Genomic DNA, 23,212 nt, shown 5'->3' with positions numbered 1-23,212 from the left:
AAAAAAAAAACACAGGCGAAGGAAAGCAGCGGTAGTGAAATGTGATGGTTAAGCTAGCAATTTAGGTAGGTCATCCATTTTGCTACCAAGGATGCGGGATGGAACTCCGGCCTCGACGGCCACATAGCCTGAGTCGCTTTGAAACGTTAAACCCCATAAACCAAACTTAACCTAACACGCGTAAGCTGTTCGCGAGAGTTCGCGATAACTCTTCAAGATTTGCGTTCATGAGGTTTGTACAATGGTCGCCTCAGTGAGCTCGTCGTATCGTTGAGGTTAGCTGCATCCAGAAGCCGAGAGGAGGAGTACATGACAAACTTTCATGAGAGCGTACATTCTCCTGTCTTTCGAACATGCTGATTAGGCGCTAATTACTGTGCTCAGCAAAAAAAAAAAGAGACAGAAGAAGGTGTATAGGGAACCTGCACTGCCTAGGTGGCGCTGCAGTTTGCCTACAGCAAAAATGCTGCTGTTAGCCGCTTGGTTCGCGATAAACGACCGATCATATTCAGCACCATTATAGTTACGCGTGTGGCAGATAACGTCTTTGTCCGAGCGCTCTCGATGTAGCCCAGTTATATGACACACGCAATGCAAAGCTTCGATAGAGCGTGCAATATGATCCCTGTAAGCTTAAGAAGGTGACGTGAAAACGCCCTACGAAACCACCTCAAAAGTATTTGCTTGTCTCGCTAGGATATGTGCTACGGCGCGGCGATCGCCACAGCAAACATCACTGCAGTCTGTCTACAGTGCAGGACTATGGAATACGTTTGGCCACCTAGATTATTTTAAGGTACAATGAAACGATGTTTACCAAGGCAGAGAGCAGGCAAGTTCTATTTTCTGTCATTCATCACTGCGCTGCAAAATTTTAAAGCCAGCTTCACTAACGCCGAAATTATATCTGTGATAAAAAATGATTCCCCTTAATTCCCTCCCGCTTAGTTCGGAACACGATGATGCACAAGAAAAACAAAGAAAACAGATCTTGACTGCGCTCTGCCGCACCTCGTTCCGTTGATAACACTTGGCCGCGGATGAGAACACTGCTCAGAGCCCCGGCTATCTGTAGGCGGGGAAAGGGCGGCAAATAAACTTCACTGAGGCATCGCCTTATCAGTTTCGATGAGAAAATAAAAAAACAAAAACAAATTATTTCTAAATTTTGTAGGTTCCACGCCGAGGCTTTAAATTCCACTCGAATTCGCACAGAACTTTTTCATTAGAATGCGGCCGTCAAAATAATTTCTGTGTCCCGTTAACGTCCATGGCTCAGCACACGAGCACCTTTTGTACCCTTGTTCGTTTGGCCTCTCCTTTAATAGAGCAATGCCGATGACTTTAGCTTTTTGTCAATACATAGGGGCCACATTTCCCATTGTTCTTGAAGATATTTTTCCGAGTAAGAAGCCTTTCATGCTTTTTCTTTTAGGTGCTGAAAAGTTGAAGGAAACGAAATGTTTTACATATGTACACTCGGCCATTTTCTAAATGTGTACCGCTAGCACCGATTGCAGCGGCGCCGAGGAGAAGCTGAGCGGAAGTCGGGAGAGGAAACGCGTGCCGGTCGTGCTGCTGCAGCCAGCCTCATTGGCTTTTCTACTTCGTGCGCAGCAAACTCCGCTAAGCTAGTTGTACGGCACGTTTGTTTCATGTTCTGGTTTGGCTTGCATTATGGGGCTTAACGTCCCAAAGCGATTCAGGCTATGACAGACGCCGTACTGAAGGGCTCTAGGAATTTTGACCACTTATGGTTCTTTAACGTGCACTGACATCGCACAGAACACGGGCGCCTTGCTTATCTCCTTCATTGAAAAGCGGCCGGGATTCGATCCCACGTCTTTTGGAACAGCAGTCGAGCGTATAACTATTTCCCACCGCTGCGGGGTTGTTTCATGTTCTATTTCCGGCGTGTTTTTTCTGAACACGATGCTATAGGCTCCGGGTACGTTTGCGAGTACCGTTTCGAGGCATTTCTTTTAGCTCAACTAATAGGCCGATATCGAGGGTCCTCTAGAGTTAGTTGGTTGGTTCATAGGAAGGGAAAGGCGCAGTATCTGTCACACTTGCTCTGTGGACACCTGAACCGCGCCGTAAGGGAAGTGATTAAGTAACCATTGCAGCTGGCTTCTTGAAAACGTGGTTGTTAATACTAAATGTGTGCGCTTTTTTGATATCAACCTCACCCTATGCAGCGGATAAAAATACGGGGTCTCACCTTTCTGAGGTTCGGCATATATAAGCTGATTATGGCAGGAGTGGCGTCGCACTGATCAAAACGGACGACGCTCACTCCAGCAGAGGGAATTCTGCTGGCGCCCTCTCATGCTTTCTCCTCTGTGTTGTTTTTCCGGCCGAGTAGCGTCGATCAGTCGACGCTCCTTGCATATTTAGGCAGTTTCGTTCGTTTATGGTGAGGTCTACCAAACATCGTGCCTGTTCTTAGCAATAGCATACAGGCTAGTTTTGTAAACGCGGCTCCATTCACTTGCTTGTTGTTTTTAAGACGTGCCTAGGACACGAGATGCATGATACTAATTTGGCTTTAAATTGAATGGTGTCTCAGGCTATACACACGCACGTGCAACATGCACGCATGCCGTATTTGGTTGCGACTGTGTAGCCTGAGAGGCACTGCACGTAACCCAGTGCGTCCCCGCGTGTGAAAGCGTGGCTAGTTACGCACCAGGCGTGAGCGTACAACTGCATGTCCTGGTCGTGGTGGCTGACGCTGACGTTCCTCAGGTACTCGACGAAGCGCTCACCGGACACGTGCACGAGGCGCGAGCAGTTCTCCGCCACTTTGGGGTCACCCTCTGGGCAGTGGTCGCTGAGCATGTCGTGCAGGGCGTAGGCGACCATGAACACGGCACTCTTGACGCCCGTCACCATCTCGTCCTGGTGGAAGTTGTGCCGCAGGCTTTCGTTGCCTGCGCGGAAGGTATGTATACTTTCACGTCAAGCGAACAAACCCCTGCAAAAACTTGGTAATCAGTAAAAAACCTTTGCCATCTGTACGTACGGGATGGTAGGGGCACATGCAATTAAAATATGTAATTAAAAAGTAAAGGTAGCGGCACCTTCGCCGTGTTTCAGTGATGATCATTATGAGTCGGACTAGAGTCACTGTATTCACTTGATTTCCGCAAACTTCCCAATCCCAAGAAATGGCAGAGCACATAATGCGAATGCAAGACGTAATCGGTGATCGCTAAGGCCTATAGACTGGATTTCAAAGCAAACAAGCTAAAGGTGGAGGGAAAAAGATAGATGGGTGTATAAAAGTAGGAAGTTTGTATAACAGCAATACTGACACGTAAGCTATCAGCAACGTGGTGGTCAAGAGAGCAGGGGGAGGGGGGAAGAAAACAAAAGCTCTGCCAAAGGTGACAGAGTGGGTAGGGACAATTTCATGGAGATGCCCGAGAGCCCGGAGCTTTATGAAAGGTACGCTTAAGATTTATCCCAATTTTGACCAGTTTGAGTGCCATAGTATAATGAAGTATGAAATAGCACTGAACAAGGGTTGAGGGCGAGTCTCTGTTCACAAGCCGAGCCAACGTTTCGAAGCGTTGTCTCGGTTCGCGAACTAGGTTCCGTCTCTACCTCTGTTCAGTGCTCTTTCATACTGTATAGCCATCTTCTTCCTCTCGTTCTACCATACAATAATGAAGGTAGTTAAAAAGAGAAGAGGCACAAATACTGCGGAGTACTCGCAACTTTCAAGCCATGGTGCTTAGTCAACCACAGGACAAGAGCTTGGGTGCATGGGCTTAACCTATGTGTGGTTGGGTGCATGGTGACGGAACCTAGAAAATGAAAAATGTCAACTGCATTAACCACATATCCAGAATTTTATTAAAGATCCGCAAAACTTACACTGAACTTTCATGTGGCACTTGTGCAACACGAAAGTTCATCATCATCGTCATCGTCATAGTGACGATGAGAGGGCTGTGGCTGTGGAGGCAACCAAATGACGCCTTGAGAACTGGATAAGGCATACTAGATAGTTTTGGTGGCCTTGCGCCATGGCGGGACAGACTCCGTCACAGTAGGGAATTTACTTGGCTAGGACCTTTCTGGTCCACCTGGTAAAAAAAGGAAGCCTCAGTACCAATCCAATCTAATCCAATCCAATCCAATGAAGGTCATTGGCTCCTTCCTGTGCAAGCTGAGGAGCTGCTCGAATACACCCATCGCTGCATTTCGATGCATTGTGGTCGTCCAGGTTAATCAGTAGAATAAAGTAGTTCGAGATAGTCATGGAGAAAGATCGTGCTATGTGTACAACTCGCCGAAATGTGTCTGTACACAGTGATCTTGCCAGTCGCCCCCTACCACTGAGTCTTCCCTAATCGGGAAGCGAATCTGCCCCCTCATATATGGTAGAAAACGCCTTCAATGCAGTCCACAACTGAAAGGTACAAGGTCTCCAAATAGAACTCCAAGTATCGAACGGGGTTATTTGAAATGTACTTCTTAAACCTATAAGTAGAGCAAAAACGACCGAACAGTCCCTCTCTCAAGAGGAGTTTTACGCTGCCTCTTGAGAAGAATGACTCTATTTGCGTCTCAACAACGGAAAGCCAGTCAGCATCCTTTGTGTGCCGCCCTTCTTTTTCGTGTTACCCGCGCTTTTTGTCGAAGGCCGCTTACCTGTACACATAGGCCTGCAATAGCCGGTGCAGTTTGCCTTTCGGTCCCAGAGGCTGCAGTTGAACTGCGTCTGCCAGAACTCGGCGAACCAGGGATTTCTGGTATTGTTCTCCGGGGTGAGCTGCGTGTAGTACTCCTCGAACTCCGGGTCCGGCAGGACGTGCACGCGAAGCGCCATCGTCCCCAGCGCTTCGGCTTCCAGGCCTGACAGTAGCTGCGCATCGGTGGTCCAGGCATCGCTGCCAGTCACGCAGAAAGAATGAGTTTTTATTCCGAACAAGGGAATAGTGCACTATAAAGAGTGCAGGCGTCCTGGTACGAAGAGAAGCAGGTCAGTGTATTCGGCTCTTGTTTGTTTGATAAAGGTGTGCTCTCGTCACAAGCGCGAAAGTGCGACCGTCACACCGAAGTGACACACATTCTGCCATTTAGGCTATCTGCAGGTGGAAGAGAAGGTTTCATAGGTATGAACGCGAGACTACCATCTCGACGACACACCCACTTTTCCCACACAACGTAATTATAGGGCAGCCAGCAGATGGCAGGACGCATGGAATTCGAGGGATGGTTGAACAGACTACTGTCAGCGGAGAACGTTGAAACCTGTTGTAACTGATTAATGCCTTATGTGCGTTTGCCAAAGCAAGCTGACGATGGTTTTACTCGCTATCAAGGCGGCACACCCGTGTAGGCATCCGGTAAGAGTCGAAAATAGCGGAGGAGCCTTCCACTGCGATGCACCGTGAATTCGTGACTTGTGCGCAAGAAATAGAAACGCGTATCACCTACCTGGCCACTACGTTGAATTCTCCCGTGGCGTTGGCGGTGCGCATGGCGGCCAGCAGTCCCTGCACGGTGACGGACGTGCAGAAGCAGACCACGACACGCGCGCGGCTCGTCTTGCTCAGGCTCTCTACGACCTTGAGGTGGTCAGCGGCGGTTCCGCTGGCCGCCACGCCCAGCCACTGGGATACACACACGTTTTTGGCCGCCGAGCGCTCCGCAAACTCCTCCAGGCTTGCCTGGCTGGAGCTGTCGCCTGCGCCCAAGGAATGCAACGTCAGAATTTGGCATCTGTGCACTTGCAGAATATAATAAGTGAACGGCTCTGAATCGCGGCATTATTCTAGATTGAAGTGGCTTCTAGACTAAAAAATGTCCTTAGGTCAGTAAGAGGCTTCTGGAGGGCTTCACACTCAGATGTTAAAAGCAGACAGACGCCGACATTTTTGCATCGTGACAATGACTCTGCTTTCGTAGCACCGAACAGTTGGCTTTTAAAATGGCAACGTTTGATTCTGGATCTGCTTTGCCGCATTCAAGGCTCTATATGCATGAATTTTTAAGCGCCCCTAAGATTCTCGAAAGCCACTAAACTGGACGTCTCTGGTCTTAAGCACACTCAATTCCACGGCTTTTCAATGACGGCGACTATCGCGTGCTGCCACAATACAATCCTCACTAACACGAATGCAATGCAGTCCAGCGTCGAACGTCAGTCGCCACGGAGCTTCGCGCGAATGAAATTGGCGCCGCTCGTCACCTGCGTCATTGCCTGACTTTTCTAATGCGGAGTATATACTTACACTACTGAAAATATGGCAATATTGCGAGCTTTTTTTCAACCCATATGAAAACAACCCACGTATACGACCCGCTGGATCAGTGGTTGGGGTGTTCGACTGCTGAATCGAATCCCGACCGCGGCAGCCGCTTCTCGGTGGGGATGAAAAGCAAGGTGCCCGTGTACTGTGCGATGCCAATACACGCTAAAGAACCCTTGGTGGTCGAAATTTCCGGAGCCCTCCTATACGGCGTCCGCATATCCTGATTTGCGTTGGGATGTTAAACCCCCCGACTAATCCAAACCAACCGAGCGCGGAGACTCTCTTTGTTTCGAGCTGAATTGAATAAAAGGAGATTTGCACTCTGCACACAGCTCTTACGAATGTGCTACTACAAACAGGGGAATATTGTAATGGGCTGTTTTTCCGCTAAGCAGCAGCTGTTTACGAGTGTTCGTTGCTGAGCTCGGCGCAGTTTCATCTCCTATGCGGAATGTACTGTGTCGGCTCATTGGCAATCCGCCGATTGTTTTCTCTGCTCCACGAAGCTTTGTCTCTGCGTGCACCGGCAGCCGTGCGTGCACACCGGGGGCGAATGGAAAACAGCGACGCCCCGTGCATGGCCTAAACGAGGCATTCTCGGCAGCTCTGCGCGTACTTGAGCGCAGCTGTTTCACGGGTCGTTCTCTAACTACCGCGATGATGCCGCCATCGGCCTTGCCACATTTTATGGAGAGAAAATGAAACATCAGACCCCAGCTGTCGACAAGGACTTTGTTGCACTTTCGCATTTTTTTATTTAGTCCATTGACGATAGAAATGAGCGCTAAATAAAAACGGTTGAACATTTTCTTGGCTCCGATATACTCTGTTTTGACATCAAAGATTAGTAAAATAGACATGGCACTAGCTAGGGTGTCCTGAGCTAACAAGGATAGATCGTATTTGTTTTCCTCGGCGCAAGGGCCCCGTATATGGGCCTGTAGATGTCCTGCCCTTCTCGTTCCTTTAATTCCCGTAAGGGCGGCCTTACTTCATGAACAATTTTTGCATAAGTAGAGCAGCCAATAAGGGTAATGTAAAAATAACAGCCGCCAAACTTTTGTTCCCTCCCCCTTCCTTTGCCTACTTTAATACATGAAGAGAGGCTGGGAGAGGCGCCTGAGCATCGTGCCTCAAAGAGCCGCTACATTTCTGTATGCAGTGGCGTTTATCTGTGCTTCACGATGAAGGTGTACAACAGTGCTGAGATCACCTGCGTGTGTTCACAGCTGCAGAACCGTGTTACGGTCAAGGACGGCGTTCGCAGCTCTCCTGGCGAAGTTCAGGTCGCGAACGCATCTACAGCCAGGATTACCTGGCGCCGCGTCCCACAAACTTTGCCCGAACTTCAGCGAATTCTTGTGACGCGGAAAACTCTCACTAGTAACCGCGACCAAGTTGACAAAATTACTATGAGAATGAAACAAAGCGTTTTTATACAAGCGACGCAGTCACACATACATCACGTGCTGCTTGCTCGAGTTTTAATGATCGAGGGAGGAGCCGGATAACAGACAGGTAACTTTGCTGGTGACCAGTTAAAGGCAGCCGCGATTTTTTCGCTGCCTGGTCACTCCCCGAGTATGTTTCAAGAGAAAGAAAATTGGGGGCACACTTCGCGTTCAAGGCTATGGCGAGGTATCGTTAATGACTCCCGTCGGAAGGCTGTCCTTGCGAATTATAGTCCGCAATATCCACATTGCTGCTCCCTTACTCACTTAATTTGTACCTATATTATCTCGCGCATATTCATTAGAACATAATCGTAAGTTGTACATTAATGTGAAAGGCTACATAGATATATGTGAATCTTGCTTTTACCAGGTCGCATGGGCGCGCTCGCGTGTCCTAGGAATAGCGTGTGTTACCCAAGGTGCGATTCTCACCTCACCCACCGAACTCAACGGAAAAGCCCGAGCCGGTAGGTCCTGCCATGTCATATGATCTCGTGACGTCACACAGCCTGCCGAAAAATCAGTACCCGGCCACATCACCTGCTTGCAACCACCTGCCAGGGTCATGCCCGCGATTTTTTGCTCATAACGCCCACATGGCCGTGCACTGTCTGGTTGTCATGTTGCGCGCTGTCATTAGACCTCGTGACATGGATGATCTTGCCAGCTCGGGCTGCGCCTTTGAGATGAGAGCGTGAGATCAGAATTGAGCCTTCCAGAACACTTGGATTCCGGCTTAGGCCGGGCAGGCGTGGTCGTACATCTTGGTTGAAGCGGGGATTTCTGCCTCTCTCGTAGGTTATTTCATATAACGTCATATTGTACGACAGTATGCTAATCAGCACGAGTGGGATAATAGCGACACAAATAAAGGGATGAAGCGAATGAACGCGAACGAGATAACGCAATGAGAGCCGGAAAAAGGGAGCGATTAACGCTCTCGCGCCATACACTTAAGACGGCGCTTAAACGTCCTCGAAAGATAATGATGTCATTTGTTATGAATCGAAATACATCTTATAGTCGCGTAATGCCTTAAGTGACTTAATATGAAGCGCGTCAGAAGTTTTATTGCGATCTGTCTGAATGTAATAATCCCATAGATTTTAAGGCGCGTTTATGTAATCACAACGATGGTAACATACATGTTTCTTATGTTAATTCCCATGACTCACTGCAATAAATAAAGTAGCTATGACATAATTCAAAGTACAGTGATCGAAGTATAGTGCGAGAAGAGAGCTGGCATCCCTTTGTCAATATAACACAATATAACAGCCATATGCAACTTTCTTACGCTCTGTGCACCGGCTCCTTCCTACCTAAGTTACGAAAAAAATATGACTCCTAAATATCTGAGTAGATACACTTTCAATAACGTCATTCTAAGTAGATAGAGAATATTTGAATCGTAACCCTTTGCTTTGAACCAACCTTTATGGCTTTCTTTTTTAGTGCTTAAAGTGAGTTGGTCATGAGTGCTCACTATTTACACTATTTTCCACCATCTGAAGATAGGTGCCAGAAATGCAGTGGTGGTATCATCTGAGGAGTGTCTTCTGGAGTTCGTTAGAAAACAAGAAAAACGAAGCCTTGTGGCACACCGCATGTGATACCTCTGCGTGCAGAACTAAGCTCTTAACGATAACAGTGCGGACAAATAACTTTTAAAGAATTGAAGAACCTTTTTACGTACATCACATTTTCCCAGTTTCGTTAACAAAGTGGACTGTGAAACACGGTCGAAAGCCTTTTTTATATCTATAAACAAGCTTATTAGAACGCTGTGATTATAAAGAGCACATGAAAAAATTGCAGATGTCTATCCCTGTTAAACATAGCTATCCGAGCGTAAGCTCTGTTAAGTATGCCTACTCGTGAGCCGGATGTCGAAGCGTTAACGCAATTGCACCGGAAAGCATCTCATTAATGGCGAGACTGTGCGACCAAGCTCGGCGAATAAGTTGTTGAAACCCCAGTCCAGTCACGTGGTATTACAGCGGAGAACCTCCGAGTGAGTGTCGCAGCTGCACCTCTACGAAGTGCGTCACGTGGAGTGACGTCACTGACTGCGCCTCCACTACAGCGGCTCAATGTGAAACGGGCGAGCGAATGACCTTGGGAGTCGTAGCATGGCGGAAGTAAACTGGTGGTGAAGGCTAGGCTCAAAAGTGGTTTAGCGCGACTGCAGCACAGCCACTGGTCGGGGAACACTCAAATGAAGGAATGACAAAACTACGAATTAAAAAGCTATGCCCCAACACAAGAATAATAAATATGTTTTACTTTGCTTTATGAAAGAGGTAAGCTATTTTAGTAAACCACTTCATTTTCTTTTAATTTTGCATCACTCTTGTTGCGTCCCCTTTTAATGTTGCATCGGCATTGGTGAGACTTTGTAGGCCTTGCTGGCTGCTTGCGAAGGAGGCACTGACCAGCGTCTTCTGTGTGAATTGTCTATTGTTTGCACTCTTCAATTCCGCAGAAAATCATGAACCAACAGGCCCAACCAAAATTTTATGGTTGTTCAGTTTCTTATCGCTCCCTGGAATGGTACGAAGCTAGCTCACTTGTCTGAAGATGTTGAAAAGTTTAAGACTTTCATGCAAATTGCTTCTCAGTTATTGCTATTAGCCAGGATGCTTCCCACTTTTGTACGAGCGTCGTTTTATCATTTTTCGAGCTGCCAGCCTTGTTGCGGCACGCTCTTTGTTTCTTTCAAAGCGCCCATAAAATTGAGCTAGCGGCATGCGAAGGGCTGACACACGTGCAACAGCGAGGACTATATACCGTTAGTGTCACACTACATTGTTTCCTACAGGGCTTTCACACGTCAGTTCCCGTCCGCATATGTATAGTCTGCCTTACGTGTGCGTATTGGTAACTTATACATATACTGTTCAGGGCAGTCCTTGTTTTACATTTTGATGGTAGGCTTTATCACTGTATTTGAGGACTATTTGTCGACTTGGTATAATAAAACACGAATATTTTCGAGATATACTTGTTCGTCAAGCCAGCACGTTGCAGGTCATGCTGTACAAGTACGCTTAGTCTGCCCCTTTTGAAGAGGTGCTGATTTGCTCCCCTCCTGTGCCGTCTTCTAATTGCTGTGCTTGATTGTCAACTGCACTCAAACAGCAGGATTCGAGCCCAATAGAATGGCAAAGGTTGGCGAGCGGCGCTTTTTAAAAGGATGGCTTCGAAATTACGGTAGGGCGCATCCAGAAAAATGACACTTTATAATTCGCGCCAACGTTATACGTAGTTCTCACTTCATTCAACGTCATTAACTTTAGTTGGTCCGCAATTTTCAGGGGGTGCTGGAGTGCCCATGAGCCGCTATATATTGAACGTATGGGCGTCTGTGGAGCATTCACCAATAGTGCACACATACCTTGGTCTCAGTTCGAAGAGTAGAGCTCAGGCTCTGAGAGACTGAACCCTGCTTTGTATGCGGGCGGACCTTTTAGAGACAATTACAGCCATGCTTCTGCTGTAAAATTATGTTATCACAAGTTATGATACTCAGTACTGTTATTGGCTCATAGCTAGGTGGATTGCTAGGGTTCGAATATCGGGAGAAATGTACAGCTTTTACAATATCAGGGTATAGGCCGGAATATAATACGTGGCTAAATATTCTACACAGTGGAACATCCAGCACATTTGACATTCTGTTTGATCCTCTTGGCCTCCATCTGACCCGATGGATTTGATCGTGGCTATGCTTGCTACAATGCGTTTAACTTCATTATTTTGTAATGTTCGGAAAATTAAATATAGGGTTAACTCGAGGAATGTTTGCCGTCACTGCCAGCAGAGCATGATTTCCTCTGTTCTGGCCGTATGCTATGAAAAAATGATTAAATTAGTTGGTATCCTTGATTAACAAGTTATCAGGAAAGGCGCGTTTTCTCTCAACTCTTCCGGTAACTTTCCTTGCAACCTCGCTCATTTGCTTTTTATCCTTCCATTAAGACGAACAAGGTTGCAATAATGCATTGATTTTCTCATCAGTGCCATGGAATTACATTTCATGTATTTATTTTACCCCGCAGGGTGAAATGCATTACAGAAGGGACGTGGGGTTAAAAGGAAGATACATGTTATATGTAAAGAAAACTAAATGAATTACTCGAAATACACAAGGCTACAGGAAACTTGAGTGCACATCATTATCTAAAGCAGAGCCAGAAAGGTTGTTATCGCTAATATTCACATTTTGCGTGGGAAAGTGGTTCCCCTTTCGGGTGGTGTGGTACGAAGAAAAACGATTGAGCTTGTATGCTCAATTATTCCATGCCCAGTTTTTTGATCCACATGGTTCGTATATATTGAAGGTAAGGGACGAGCTGATTGCAGAGCGTAGGATGATGGCAAAATTTGCGGAGAAGGCTCAGACGGAAAGTTTTTCTACGCAATAATATGGGATGGAATATCGAGTCCGGATTTTATGTAAGTTATGCCAGCTGTCCTGTCGCAGTCTCGGCACCCTCTTAGGTAGTGGGCGCTCACTCTGGCTTTTGAGTTCGTTTTAGTAAGAATGCTTTCTTTTTCAATACTGCGAGTATGTCAGCAGTAATTCAAGGGCATGTGGCATGCTCACAGTTCCACCGTGAATACTTACAGGTTACCTTGATAATCGCGTCTAAAATAGCGTTTACTAATAATTAGCAAATCCGGTATGAACATTCGTGTCAAAATTAATACCGTATACGTCGTATACGACGCACACCTCAAACACCTGCTATCTTGAAAGTGGAAGACATGCCTATGTTATGTCGATGACATCGTCGTCTTTTATCCCGAATTTGACACCCACCGTCTGAAGCACGTTTTGACCTGCCTCTCTGATGCCGGACTGCAGCTGAATTTGAAAAAAAAAAAAATAATAAAAATGTCGTTTCGCCGCCCACCAGCTCACCATACTCGGCCATATTATCTCCAAAGAAGGTGTGTCTCCAGACCCTGCAAAACTTTCTGCTGTAGCAGCCTTTCCCGAACCGACTTCCATCAAAGGCCTACGTAGCTTCCTCGTGCTGTGCTCTTATTTTCATAGCTCTATTAGAAATTTTGCTACAATCGCTGCTCCCTTGACAGAACTTCTGTCCGGCAGTTGCGACCTTTCGCTGTGCTCGCCAACGTGCGACGATGCTTTCAATATTTTGCTCCTCATCTTCACGGTACCGCCTGTCCTGCGTCACTTCGACCACACAGCGCATACCGAGGTCCACACGGACGCCAGTGGTGTTGGTCTAGGCGCCTCGCTCAGCGCAAATCAATCTATGCTGAATACGTGGTCGCCTATGCTAGCCGTACGCTCACGAAGGTTGAATCCGATTATCCTGTTACTGAAAAAGAGTGCTTAGCCATTATTTGGGTTCTTGCTAAATTCCGCCAAACAACTACTGTAGTAGTTGTTTGATGAGTGCCGCCGTCAGCCGACAGTATATGTTGGCGCGTTTAGGACAATTATAATGTAGACCTGAACGTGGCGAGAAGAGAAGTTAGACAGTGGTCAGTAAAAAAATTCCAGGGTTGCATTTAAGTCTGCTTAGGTGCAGTAATGGGAAAGCATTTCTCTTACGGATGCCAATTGTTTCCGCGTGTTCATTTTTATGCTGTTGGCGATGAAATAATTAATGTCATTGAATAATTTCATAAATGAGTAATTAAAGCATAACCTGAATTAAAAGTGCCCAATTAATATCTAATTGACCGATTGAAGTAGTTAATTAATTTGTTGAAGGAAGCAAATTATTGAGTTGATAAATTGACTTCATGAGTAATTACCAATTCACCGAAGTGATGAAACTGCTCATCAATTTTTAAGTAATTGAGTAATTGAAAGAGTGATTATTGTTGGAAATTCATTAAATAGTTCAGTGAACTAATTATTTCTATCTTTACGATTTTTTAATATACTATTATATTATTACCCCTGCAATATATTGACAGTTCGTGCGAACATACACTAATGCACTCTGCCGACTGCCGCTCATACGATGAGAAATGCTTTCGAATTAATATTTCGGTCACAACATCAGCACAAAAGTCGATACTGCGGTTACATAAGATGTGATAAATTGTCAAAAACCGACTGCTGACTCTAGTGGGCAAATTGATAACATTTTTGAGATTGCATGACTCGAGCGAAAATGCGTAATCGCGGCAGGCGCCTTTTGACAGATTAGTATCGGTATCAGAATAATTAAACTGTTCCTAACGGCTTCTAAAAAGTCATTACAGGGACAAAGGTTCTGGTTACAGCGATCAGTTTATGTATAAGAAAAAAATGTTGCGATACATGTGCACTTTATTAGTGTAGGTTTTTATTATGCAGCGGGCCATGTAGTGAAAAGGGGAAATGCTTTTGTCTTCTTTCCGTCTAGCGTTGATTTCTCAATGGAAGATGCCATGATTCTAGATTACGTGTGCGAAATCATTCGTGTAGGTTACATGCGAATTTTTTGCCTCTCGCATCAGGGTTTTTGCCATATGATACTCAAGCAAATTTCTACTGCTTTTCTTTTTAACTTTGAGCTCTTTACCCAACATAACTTTTTTCATGACACATGTGCTCATTTATGAAAACTCGATTCTCGTTGTCAAAGTGCAAAACTGAAGTGATCCGTTGCTCCTTTTGCGGTTTTCAAAATTAATCCCCGAATTTTCATGAAGCAGCCTTGACAGTAATGTTCGGCTTGTCTTTGTTTGCAGCAGCCGTGTTGTGTGAAATATTGTAGGGCGATTACTGATGGAAACATACGGACGGGAATGATCAAGCTTCTGATGCGTAGCAAAACCTTGTTTTTAAAGTTTGCCCTGCGCTCACACCGAATAGTTAAGTCTGGTATGAAAAACCGAATGGTGATCTGTGAATGTATTGATTGTATATAATAGTACAGCTTATCATATGCCTGGCAGAGTGCGCTTGACCAGAATTTTTGTGTATGACTGCAACCTAGCTTTTGGGAGCTCAGATTGAAAAGATAAAAAGATGTCGAAGGTGATGAGCTGAAAGTGTAGTGCTAAAAGCTAACAGTCTCATGCTGTGCATACCTAACGCTCTAGGCGGTGTAGAGTTTGGCAGTGATGGGAAAACCATGCAGAAGAGTCACCTTTATTAGACCGAAATCACTAATCCGCAGATTTAGACTAGCAAAATCATTTGACATTAGTGTGTCCGCTTCTTGTAGGTGCCCACAGAGGAGTGAGGCAGATACTGTGCTTTTCTTTTACCCAAAATAAACTAAAGGCGTTTAATTAATTTAGTTAATTTAGATTATAGGGTTTGACATCCGAAATCAATTCAGGCTCTGTGAGACGTCGTAGTGGAGGGCTACAGAAATTTCAGCCACCTGGAATTCTTAACGTGCACTGACATGTCGGAGTACATGGGCGGCTGCAAACTATGCGTAAAATGAGGCTTGGTGTATAGAAAAATGATGATGTGGTATCCTTTACACTTGTCGCTGGGGAAGGGAAGAAGGGGGTAAATAGAGAAGCACCATACGATATAATTTCCATCCCCTAGGGACTTTTACATGTATTGATATTGCTGTGCCAGTCTCTCAATGCAAAACTGCAGAACCCAGGAAGGTTTCTGCAAAACTTCTTTTTTTATTAACATGTACGAGTTTTTGCTTTCCAAACATCCTAACAAATGATCAGCTCCATGAAGGGAGAATTATGCCATTGCAATAAGAAATTGAAGTTAAATCAGCTTCAGTACCTGAGAAAACATGTTTACTTGTATGTTGTTTTAAACTTCTGCTGCTTGGGCTGGCTCTTTGAGGAATCATTAATAGGTTTTGCCTCACGACTGTGCATTAATGTGCACTTGTCTTATCTCTCTCTCTCTCTCTCTCTCTCTCTCTCTCTCACACACACACACACACACACACACACACACACACACACACACACACACACACACACACACACACACACACACACACACACACACACACACACACGCACACGCACACGCACACGCACACGCACACACACACACACACACACACACACACACACACACACGCACACGCGCACACACACACACACACACACACACACACACACACACACACACACACACACACACACACACACACACACACACACACACACACACACACACACACACACACACACACACACACACACACACACACACACACACACACACACACACACACACACACACACACACACACACACACACACACACACACACACACACACACACACACACACACACACACAGTAGCACACAGTGGTGAGCTGCCTATGCAAGCCCACCCGGATATAAAGGCCCGCTTTAACCCATGAACGCGGCTGCTTGACCTAGGGATCACGATGCGGAATCCAAGGGCAAGGGCTCGAATACATCTCCCATCACAAAGGAGTTGGAAGCTTACGCTACCGATTAGTCAGAGCCTGGCCACGTCTCCCGTCCACCTACCAATGTGAACACGCAAGGAGGTGGTCGCTCTTTTCCAAGCGCCACTGTCTCCGACCTCTCAAGCACACAGACGAACAGATGGATTCGCATACTGGGATGTCATTTTGGCTCGCAGAGCAGTCGGCCCTGAAGAGAGCGGCCACGCACTGGCATGCTCATCCTAATAGTGGACGACCCTGCACGTGATCTTTTACTCACAAACACGTGACTGGTGGGTGTGTCGTCTAAAACACTGAAGAATGTCATTTTTTCTAGGTTAATTAGCCAGCTACAAAGCAATTGTTCTTTTTTCTTCCACCCGACGCAACGGTACAAGTCACGTTTGCCACGATTCATAGAACTCATACACAACAAATAACGTTCTGTTTACTTAAATTCCTCTGATCGGACTGATTCTTGTAGCTTAGATTTTCGAAAAGGTTTTCAGGTCGCTCATAACCTGTTATAGTAGACGCTCCCATTTCCAACCATTTCTACCGCCCTCTTAGAGTAGATCGGAGTGTACCTTGTGCATGAGACAAAGCAGTGCATATTTTAAGACAGTACTAGTTCAGTAAGTGTGTGCGTAAGTGCGTGACCTAAGGTGTTCCGCAGGGGTCGGTTTCAGGCGCTATTCTTTTTATATATTTAAGTTACCTTCTAGCGATGCTTCATGCGGTATAACACGTTATACCGATGGTTACTGCGACATTTTCAATTTATTCGGTAGCAGATTCAGTTACACGAGAGGGCAAGCGCAACTTCATTATGCTGGTGCGAAAAAAATACGTTACTTTCAACTTCTCAAAATGCAATTCAGTCAGGGTTATATTGAAAGAGCGATTCCTTCAAATATTTTATTCACTCTCTTAGCTTCTCGGCGTACACAAGAACCGGGAGTATTTTTTTTTTCTCTCATAGCCTGAGTCGCTTTGGGACGTTAAACCCCACAAACCAAACCAAACCTTTTCTCCAGCGACCTATCATGGAATGCGCCGTCGATTATTTCTCAATTAAAGAGAAAGTCGCACAATAAATTTCTTCAACAAAACTATGGACACCAAATCTTCGCTAGCGTTTTTTCTTTTCTTTTTATTATTATGCGTTACACATTACTTTGGTTTGTAGGGTTTAAAGCACCCAGGCGACTCAGGCTAGACACCGTAGTGGAACGCTCCGGAAATTTCAACCTCGAGGAGTTCTTTAACGTGCACTGGTATCGCATAGCACACGGGCGTCTTGCTTTTGGCCTCGATCGAAGAGCGGCCGTCGCGGCCAGGGCGTTATAGGCATTAGCGTGCATGGGTCCAGTGTGGTATCCCACATGGCCGCTAAGTAATTTATAGCTGATATTCTTGCTAACGTGCTTTCGGCTTCGGTTTAGAAACCGAAATGTGACTTTCTGCGAAATTAGCTTTTAGGTTACGTAATGCACAGAATAAACAGCAATATAATCTCAGATACGCAGTTTATGCTCGCTACAACGTTTAAGCCGTGCCAGGTTCAAGAGCTGGAATAATAAAAAAAAAGTAATAATGGTAGTATTGCAGATTGTTTCATGCCTCACATGACATAATCACTTTTTTCACGTCAGAATGTTCGTTTGGTCAATAAAACCGAACAGAAACAGCATGGGAAGAGGAAATGAAATTGTAACTTACTTAATGGTAGGAGGCGAATATCATGTTGTGTTGAATGTATTCTAATGTCTTTTGCATTACTACAGATACAAAAATATGCGAGTTAGACTTTTCTATATTCATCTAAAGTGATCCTACCATAACAAGGGAGTAATTACTCATTGAAATCCACCCAGACGCAGCCATTCGGCTACGAAGGAAAGCTATACAGCTTTCTGAGATAGCTGTATCTTTCCTTTGTAGACGAACGGCGGCGTTTGGGTGGTTGTCAATGAATAATTATTCCCTTATTACAAATCTTCTCCACCTTGAGGGTTTCCCATAAATATTTGACCTGCTCCTACTGCACTCAAAGAACTCTATACATGTCCGAAGTACGTTCCATATTTAAATATGTTCGTGCCGCTTGAGACCATCCCACGAAGAGAAATATTCAGGACATGTGTCTTATCCAATTGCGGAGTTTGTCTCTGGCGGATCTAAAGCTTCTAAACAACCCTTTACTTGTCGTTTACGTGAGAAGTTGGACCGGCCGTTATTTCAAAACAGGAACAAATGTCCGCTTCCTGCGCGAATAAACACAGCTATATATATCTTCCTGACTAATCACCCACTAGACGTTCAAGAGTACAAGTGCCAAGTAAACATACGTAAGTGTAATTTCTTTTTCTCCAATAAAAATACGTGGCTGGAATAGCCGGCATAGGCTAAAACGTTTTTTTTTTTTTTAAATATGAATGCGGTTCTTGCTTTTCTGATTATCAAAGTACACGTACCCTACGGTATTTGTTGCTAATTTTCAAAGTTCCTATTTATATTTCTAAACGAGGGCTACATTAAAAACAAAAAGTATCTGCGTGTGGTCGTTCCCTTTTCTGCTCCCTCTTTCTCTTCCACATTGATGAAGAAGAAATAGCGCGAAGTATGGATGGATGGATGGATGGAATATAGGAGCGTCCCCTTTGAAACGGGGTGGTAGCAGTAACTATCATGCTCATTTTTCTCCATATATCTTAATTATTGATTTAGAATGGTTAACTAAACCATCATTCTATTTATTAAATTTTGCTCCTACATTACTAACATTATGTCACTTCTCTGCTTTTAAGCCACCAATCTTCCAGCCGTTTTTTGCTAGTTTCCACCGCCGGTTTATTCACCCGGCCATTGTTATCTCTAAACCCCAGAGCTTCAGGAACAGTGATTGCGCCTGCATCAACTTCCAGATGGATACCATTGCATTCGAGTATAATATGGTCAATTGTTTCACTGGAGTTTCCACATACAGCACATGCGTCATCTCCATTGTTAAATTTCTTTTTGTAGCTGCGTGTTCTAAGGCACCCTGATCTGGCTTCAAAAAGTAGGGCACTGCCTCTTGAGTTATCAAAGAAATCTTCCTTCCTGATCTGCATTTTCCACTTTCGGTATAATTCCACACTCTGTTTTTTTTTCCCATCGAATTTATCCAATTTTTACCTTCTGTGTTTTTCACCTGTTGCTTAATGCTCTTTGTATCTCCGTCCTTGTTACTAGCATACTTACTAGTTAGTTTCCTAGTTCTTTTCCTCCATTGTGAGTCAACGCTTTTTAAGTACAGGTGTTTAAATACCTTAGCTGCCCATCTGTTACTGTCCAATTTCCTCAGGCGTTCCTCATATAATATTTTACTCTGAGCTTCCCGTACTTCGAAAGATGCCCAGCCCATATCTCCCTGTACCGCCTCATTTGTAGTTTTGCCGTGGGCACCTAGTGCTAATCGTCCAACGGATCTCTGATTTGTTTCTAATGTCGACTGTACCTCTGGTTTTAGGCACAAAACCGCATTTCCGAAAGTAAGTCCGGGCACCATAATTCCTTTCCAAATACCCCTCAATACCTCATACCTATTGTATCCCCACAATGCCTTATGCTTCATTATCCCGGCATTCCTTCGCCATTTGGCCTTAAGTGATTGCTCATGCTTTCCAATGTGTGCCAATCCTTCGTTTACCCATACCCCCAAATATTTATATTCTGCTACTCTAGGTATTTCAAGGCCTTGTATTTTAAGACCCTGATCAGTTGAGCCGTTGAAGTATTGTAGACAAAGGAGCGTTCTCTGGCGGTGTTCTTCATCAATCAGACACGAACCAAGTGGCCCAGACAAAAGTGCCGATTCTTTTACACCCAACGCGAATGAGTGTTTGCAGTGCATGCTATGTGTATCGGCTGGAAAACTGAGCAGACAGTACTATCAAAATGAGAGGCCTGTTATGAAGTACCTTGTTGTACGTGGCACTCCCGGCATTAAAGACATTTTACGTCCGTCGCTATGGACGGCAATGACGCTGATGAACAGCGTTAAGCAGTGATCCACACTCCGTTTCAGAAGCTGTTTGCAGCACTTTGCGCGGTAAGGTCGACCTGTGTTCAATCATGAAGGGTTGCGTCAGATCACCACGCTGTAATAAGGGAAACATTCATGTTGTACATATCATCCCGATGGGTCCAGACCGTGCACTGGGCTGCAAACAGCTTGTGGAACGGAATATATAGTATTGTTCCTGTATAGAAAAGGTTTTCTGAATTTATGCAGCATGTCATGAATTGTTTTGAATGCTTTATAAGCTGTATCTGACCATTCTTGGCCCGTTATGTCTGAGCAGGAATTCAAGCCGACACGAGACTGGTTGCGTGCACATATGTATGCTGTGACTGAAGGGGATGTGTTGGCGAAGCGAGCTTTGCAGTGGCCGCCCTTCGGCGCTGGTGCGGAGTAGGAGTATTCCTCGGCGTTCACTCACCTTCCGTGTAGACGACCGACACGTAGGTCCAATTAAAGTAGCGCACCAGGTCCGCCATGGCCCTTGCTTGCGCCTGCTCCATGGGAACCACGCTGACATAGAATCCCAGGCGGCCGCGAAGGCCTAGCTCCTGGCCCGTCAGGGAGTAGCCAATCTCGGGTATCCCGAACAAGCTGAGCAGGCTGTTCACTTCTGACGCTCCGGCCGCCGCGAGTGGTCCGACGACGGCCACCAGGTTCTTGCGCGACTCTTCAACTTCGCACTCCTCCGTGCTGCGTTTCTGGTATGGGTACGGCTGCTCCTGATACTCGGCGCCCGTCCACGCGGACAGCGGTATGTACTTGGAGGCCTGCTCGAGTGCGATAGGTGCAAACCAGCACGAGTCCCTGATCTGGATGCCCAGCGTCGAGTTGGGGAGCAGGTCGTCGCGGGCGTTGACCTCGTCCACGGCCTGCAGCGCCGCCTCCACCCTCTGGATGCCGGCGCGCTCCCAGGTCTCGCCGCAGAGTCTAGTTAGATTCTGGCGCGTGTAAGGCGGCCGGTGCACGGGAAAAAGAGCGCCGACGAGGAAGTCTTCGGACTCGTTGGCCTTGTAGTAGTAGGTGATGGAGATGCCTTGCACGGCCAGGAGTAGTCCAAAGCTTAGCAGCAACACCAAATGAACGGCGAGGAGCATCACTCCAGGCTTTACTTTGGGACAGCGGACGCTATCTCCGAGAGTGCTGCGCATGTCCTCTGGCGAACGTCTTGGACGAATGTACTTCAGCCATACTGTTTGCGCTCTGTTATGTGGACAGTTAAGTGGGATGCGTCAAAATTTTGCATAAGTCACTTCTATGTTAGATATTGTGGTCAGCTTGTACTTCCTTGCCGCAAAAGTTTAGGTTTCTAGATTGTTGTGTATTTTGTTTTACTGGCTAAACAGAAGCATTAGACTGATGTTATTTTCCGTTATTATATTTATTTTGGATTTATACTGGTTACACTTCCTCCCTGAACATTCGTTTGTCACGGTGTTTTCTTGCGTAACGCTGTGTGAAGGCTGTGGAATACGTTGGCTCTTCTTTGGGTTCGTAGGAGCCAGCACTTTTCGAACTCAGCTTTGCGACGGCTTCAATTAGTGAAGACAATTCAGAGAACACGAACGCGGTAGATGAGGCGTGGCCTGAAGACTCACCGATTTTGTCAGAGAGAGCTTCCGGAAATCCTCCCTCCGGAGCTGTCCTGCTGGCGCTGTTCTTGCCGTAGTAAGGAGCCCAAAACGCAGTCCGCAGTGTCGTACTCGATGCAGTGACTATGTAGGTGGTGAGATAACATCATCGTCAAACACTCCAAAACTGTTTGTGTACTTAATCCTGACGCAGCTCACCGTCTACTCGTGGAATGGCTCCTCATCGACACTCGCACGAGCACTACACCCACAACTACTGCAGCAGCTTCGCTCTCCCGTTGCTTCCTATGATGCTACCCTCTCACTGCGGCAGCCTTTGTTTTTGGCCACGTGCTATGCCGTTTCCACAGTTAGCGACAAAATGAAAGCGTAGAGAAAAACAAGCGTCATCGCCTGCTTCGCATATTGTCATCCCCGGACCCGCGTCCGCTTAATATCGGGCTATAATCCCGCCACTCGCGATTCCAGCGCGAACAGCAGCGTCGAGGCCTGTCTTCCGGGCTGCCGAGGTTGTGTGCGTAGCAGCAGTGGTACGGCTTCCCGTGTTCGCTCAATGCCAATGTCAACTGTGGCGCCCTCCTACGTCCACGGACGCTAGCAGGAGCGAAGCGTTTTATTTGGACCGAGTTTCACCGTGCAAGCGTGTTTTCTCTAAACGGAAAGCAGAGAGGTAAGAGGGAAGCTAAACACTAAACAACACGTCGGCGTTCGACAACAAACAGAAAGTTCAGCTTTTCATTTACCATGTTGCCCCTTCTCACCTTTGACTTGGTCGCTGCTTCTCTATTAATCGGCGCACGCCGCTTAAAGAACATCGCTCACGGTTTTTGGTCGAAGCAGGCGCATGACGTCTGTTGGATACGCGTCGGTGCTTTCACTGCGCAACAGGCCCGCAGCTTTGGCTTCGCTTTCCCGCGTCATTATATTCTTTTACCTTGTTCATTGTTTCAGCTGCCAAGGCCGAGCTCGGGAGTGTGGCACCGGTACGGTATGCTCAGCGGTCCCTGACCAAATAAGTGCCTCGGCGAGCGAGCGCTACTATGGCGTGAAGCGAACAGAAACTGATGGGTAAAGGCTGCCCGGACGAGTGACACCGTGTTGAGCAGGGACTGTCAGGGGTCCACATGCTTCCCCGACTTTAAAACTAAGGCAAGAGAAGCATTTTGTCGATGTTTTTCTTTTGTGAAGCTAACGGTGCAAGGTGGGTCTGTGCGAATAGGCTTTAGTTGAGAAAAAAATTCGTAGGACACTTATGCTATGCCTTTGAAAATATTTTTATTTTATTATGCATTTATTTATTGTGAGGTGCTCGCTAACCGCAATAGATCTTTTACTGCGGTGCCCCAAGAGCAGTGAAAGAGAAAAGTATAATATAATAACAAAAATAATGGCAAACCAGCAGTGACAGCAGTCGAGATGTGCATAAACAGTTTACATTCAGAA

At 46.0% G+C, this 23,212-nt stretch overlaps 1 protein-coding gene across 1 annotated transcript in view; it reads right to left on the bottom strand.

The window, feature by feature from the left end:
• The window catches only part of LOC146207201 (metabotropic glutamate receptor 1-like), a 34,748-nt gene extending 12,524 nt beyond the window's left edge, over positions 1–22,224 (bottom strand). Inside the window, exons 1-4 of the mRNA XM_084608361.1 lie at positions 20,599–22,224; positions 5,452–5,701; positions 4,663–4,901; positions 2,690–2,933 (exon numbers count right to left, since the gene is read on the bottom strand). Of these exons, the coding sequence (XP_084464487.1) occupies positions 2,690–2,933; positions 4,663–4,901; positions 5,452–5,701; positions 20,599–21,328 (1,463 nt within the window). The 5' untranslated portion in view covers positions 21,329–22,224. The remainder of the gene's footprint in view (positions 1–2,689; positions 2,934–4,662; positions 4,902–5,451; positions 5,702–20,598) is intronic.
• Between the last annotated feature and the right edge of the window lie 988 nt (positions 22,225–23,212).

This window comes from Amblyomma maculatum, chromosome 1, assembly GCF_055883805.1.
Source record: "Amblyomma maculatum isolate TAMU_Amacu chromosome 1, ASM5588380v1, whole genome shotgun sequence".
Classification (NCBI taxonomy): Eukaryota; Metazoa; Arthropoda; class Arachnida; order Ixodida; family Ixodidae; genus Amblyomma; species Amblyomma maculatum.
The sequence above is the reverse complement of the archived record's forward strand: the minus strand, read 5'-3'. Positions and strand labels throughout refer to the sequence as shown.